Below are 2,002 nucleotides of genomic sequence, written 5' to 3' on the forward strand. Positions count from 1 at the left end.
GGGTTTATATTACGGTCAACATCTCACCTCGAGCCACTCTGGGGCAGAGTACACAGAGTCAACCCCTTTAGAAACCCTAAAAATCTTAAACTGTAAGAACCATTCCTTAAAACTCTATCCCCCTCAACCTCTTAGAAAGAGTTCGGGACTTTGAGGGAACGACAGGCGTTGTAGGTGGGGGGGGGTGGTGGTTACGTAAACGTGTAAACGTATGAGTGCGCCACCACTCCGATACGTATTGCGTGCACACATGAGCAAACCAGACAAACTAGTCTGAGTTATTTAGTTTATGAGTTAAGGTTTATGAGTTAATTGGTTTTATGAGTTAAACTAGTTTATGAGTGGAAGTGGTATGAGATAGACTAGTTTATGAGTGGAAGTGGTATGAGATAGACTAGTTTATGAGTTAAACTAGTTTTTGAATTAATGAATTTACGAGTTGAACTAATTTACGATTTAATTGGTTGATGAGCTAAACTAGTTTATGAATTTAGTTTATAAGTTAAATTAGTTGCTGAGTTAAAGTAGTATCAGAAGATTGAGTGATGGCTTTAAACGTAAGTGTGCGGGCTTAGGCATCACGCACCTGTGTACGCGAATACAGCCGCTCCTATGCCACACGGTTTCCGTAGGGTTTCCACCAAACCCTAAACCCTAAACCCTAAACTCTGTTGTTATCCATGTTTCTTCTGAATCTTAAACCAATCTATCACAGGCGGAGCAGTTGGGTTTGAGTGCTGTGGTGGTACAAGACCTGATGGCACGCCGCCTCAAGGACTACGCGTTCTCATGGTATGTAGGTAGATATGTAGGTAGATAACTAGGTAGATATGTGTATATATTTGTAGATAGATAAGTAGATATATATGTAGCTATATATGTAGATAAATAAGTCAATAGATATGTGGATATTTATGTAGGTAAATAAGTAGATAGATAAGTAGATAGATAAGTGGGCATATATGTAGATTAATACATACATATAGGTGCACAATAATACAATAGCACTCATCGCGATGCAATTATAATCTCTTAAGTGTCATACACTTAACAGCCGGCTTCTCTGTCCAATCTCATGCACTTCTCCAGGGACCGTATCCTCAAGTCCGAGGGAGACACCGGCGTGTATATCCAGTACACGCACGCACGTTTGTGTGGGATTAGAGACGTGTTCACACCCAGGCCAGGCGAACCGTTGCACGCGGTGGATGTGACTAAGTTGGTGGAGCCCAGCGCTGTGGCTCTCGTTAAGCAGATTGCAAGGTTTCAGGAAGTGACTGAACTGGCGGGAAGGTAGGTGGGAAAGTCGGCCTGTGCCCCTTTGCGTGTGTATGTGTATATGCAGGTATGTGTTTATGCGCGTGTTTGTGTGCGTGTATGTGTATGTGCATGTATTGTGTTTATGTGTGTGTGTGTGCGCGCGTGCTGTGTATGTGCATGTATGTGTTTATGCATGTGTGAGTTTATGCGTGTGCGTGTGTATGCGTCTGTGTGTGTATGCATGTATGTATATATGCATGTTGTGTGTGTCATATTCAATTAGACACATACTGACACTTTTTGATACATATTGACACATTGACACCCGACATGTCTGGTCTCTGTATATTCAATTAGACACACGTATTGACACACATTGACACATATTGACACATACTGACACATATTGACATCCGACGTGTCTGGTCTCTGCACAACCTTCACAGAAACCTGGAGCCCTCTACCCTCGTGCAGTATATGCTGAAGGTCTGTCATCTGGTGGGCGCCTGTCATGAGAGTCTATACGTCAAGAGTATGTTGTGTGCGTGTGTGTAAATGAGTGTGAATGTACGTGCATACGGCAAATGGTGTATGCGTGTGTATCTATATGTCATTGAGTGTGAATATACAGGTAGATCGTGTATGTCAATTGAGTGTGAATGTACAGGTAGATGGTGTATGCTTGTGTATCTATATGACATTGAGTGTGAATATACAGGCATATGGTGTATGCTCGCTTGGC

At 42.4% G+C, this 2,002-nt stretch overlaps 1 protein-coding gene across 1 annotated transcript; it reads right to left on the reverse strand.

Annotated features, from left to right (window-relative positions):
- Nucleotides 1-1,047: 1,047 nt before the first annotated feature.
- SARC_14951 (hypothetical protein) lies at nt 1,048-1,243 on the reverse strand (the record flags this gene model as incomplete). Its single annotated transcript, XM_014290919.1, has 1 exon — nt 1,048-1,243. A coding segment is annotated over one exon (196 nt), but the record flags the coding sequence as incomplete, so codon positions are not given.
- Between the last annotated feature and the right edge of the window lie 759 nt (nt 1,244-2,002).

The sequence above is a fragment of the Sphaeroforma arctica genome (genome assembly GCF_001186125.1).
Source record: "Sphaeroforma arctica JP610 unplaced genomic scaffold supercont1.5357, whole genome shotgun sequence".
Lineage (NCBI taxonomy): Eukaryota > Ichthyosporea > Ichthyophonida > Sphaeroforma > Sphaeroforma arctica.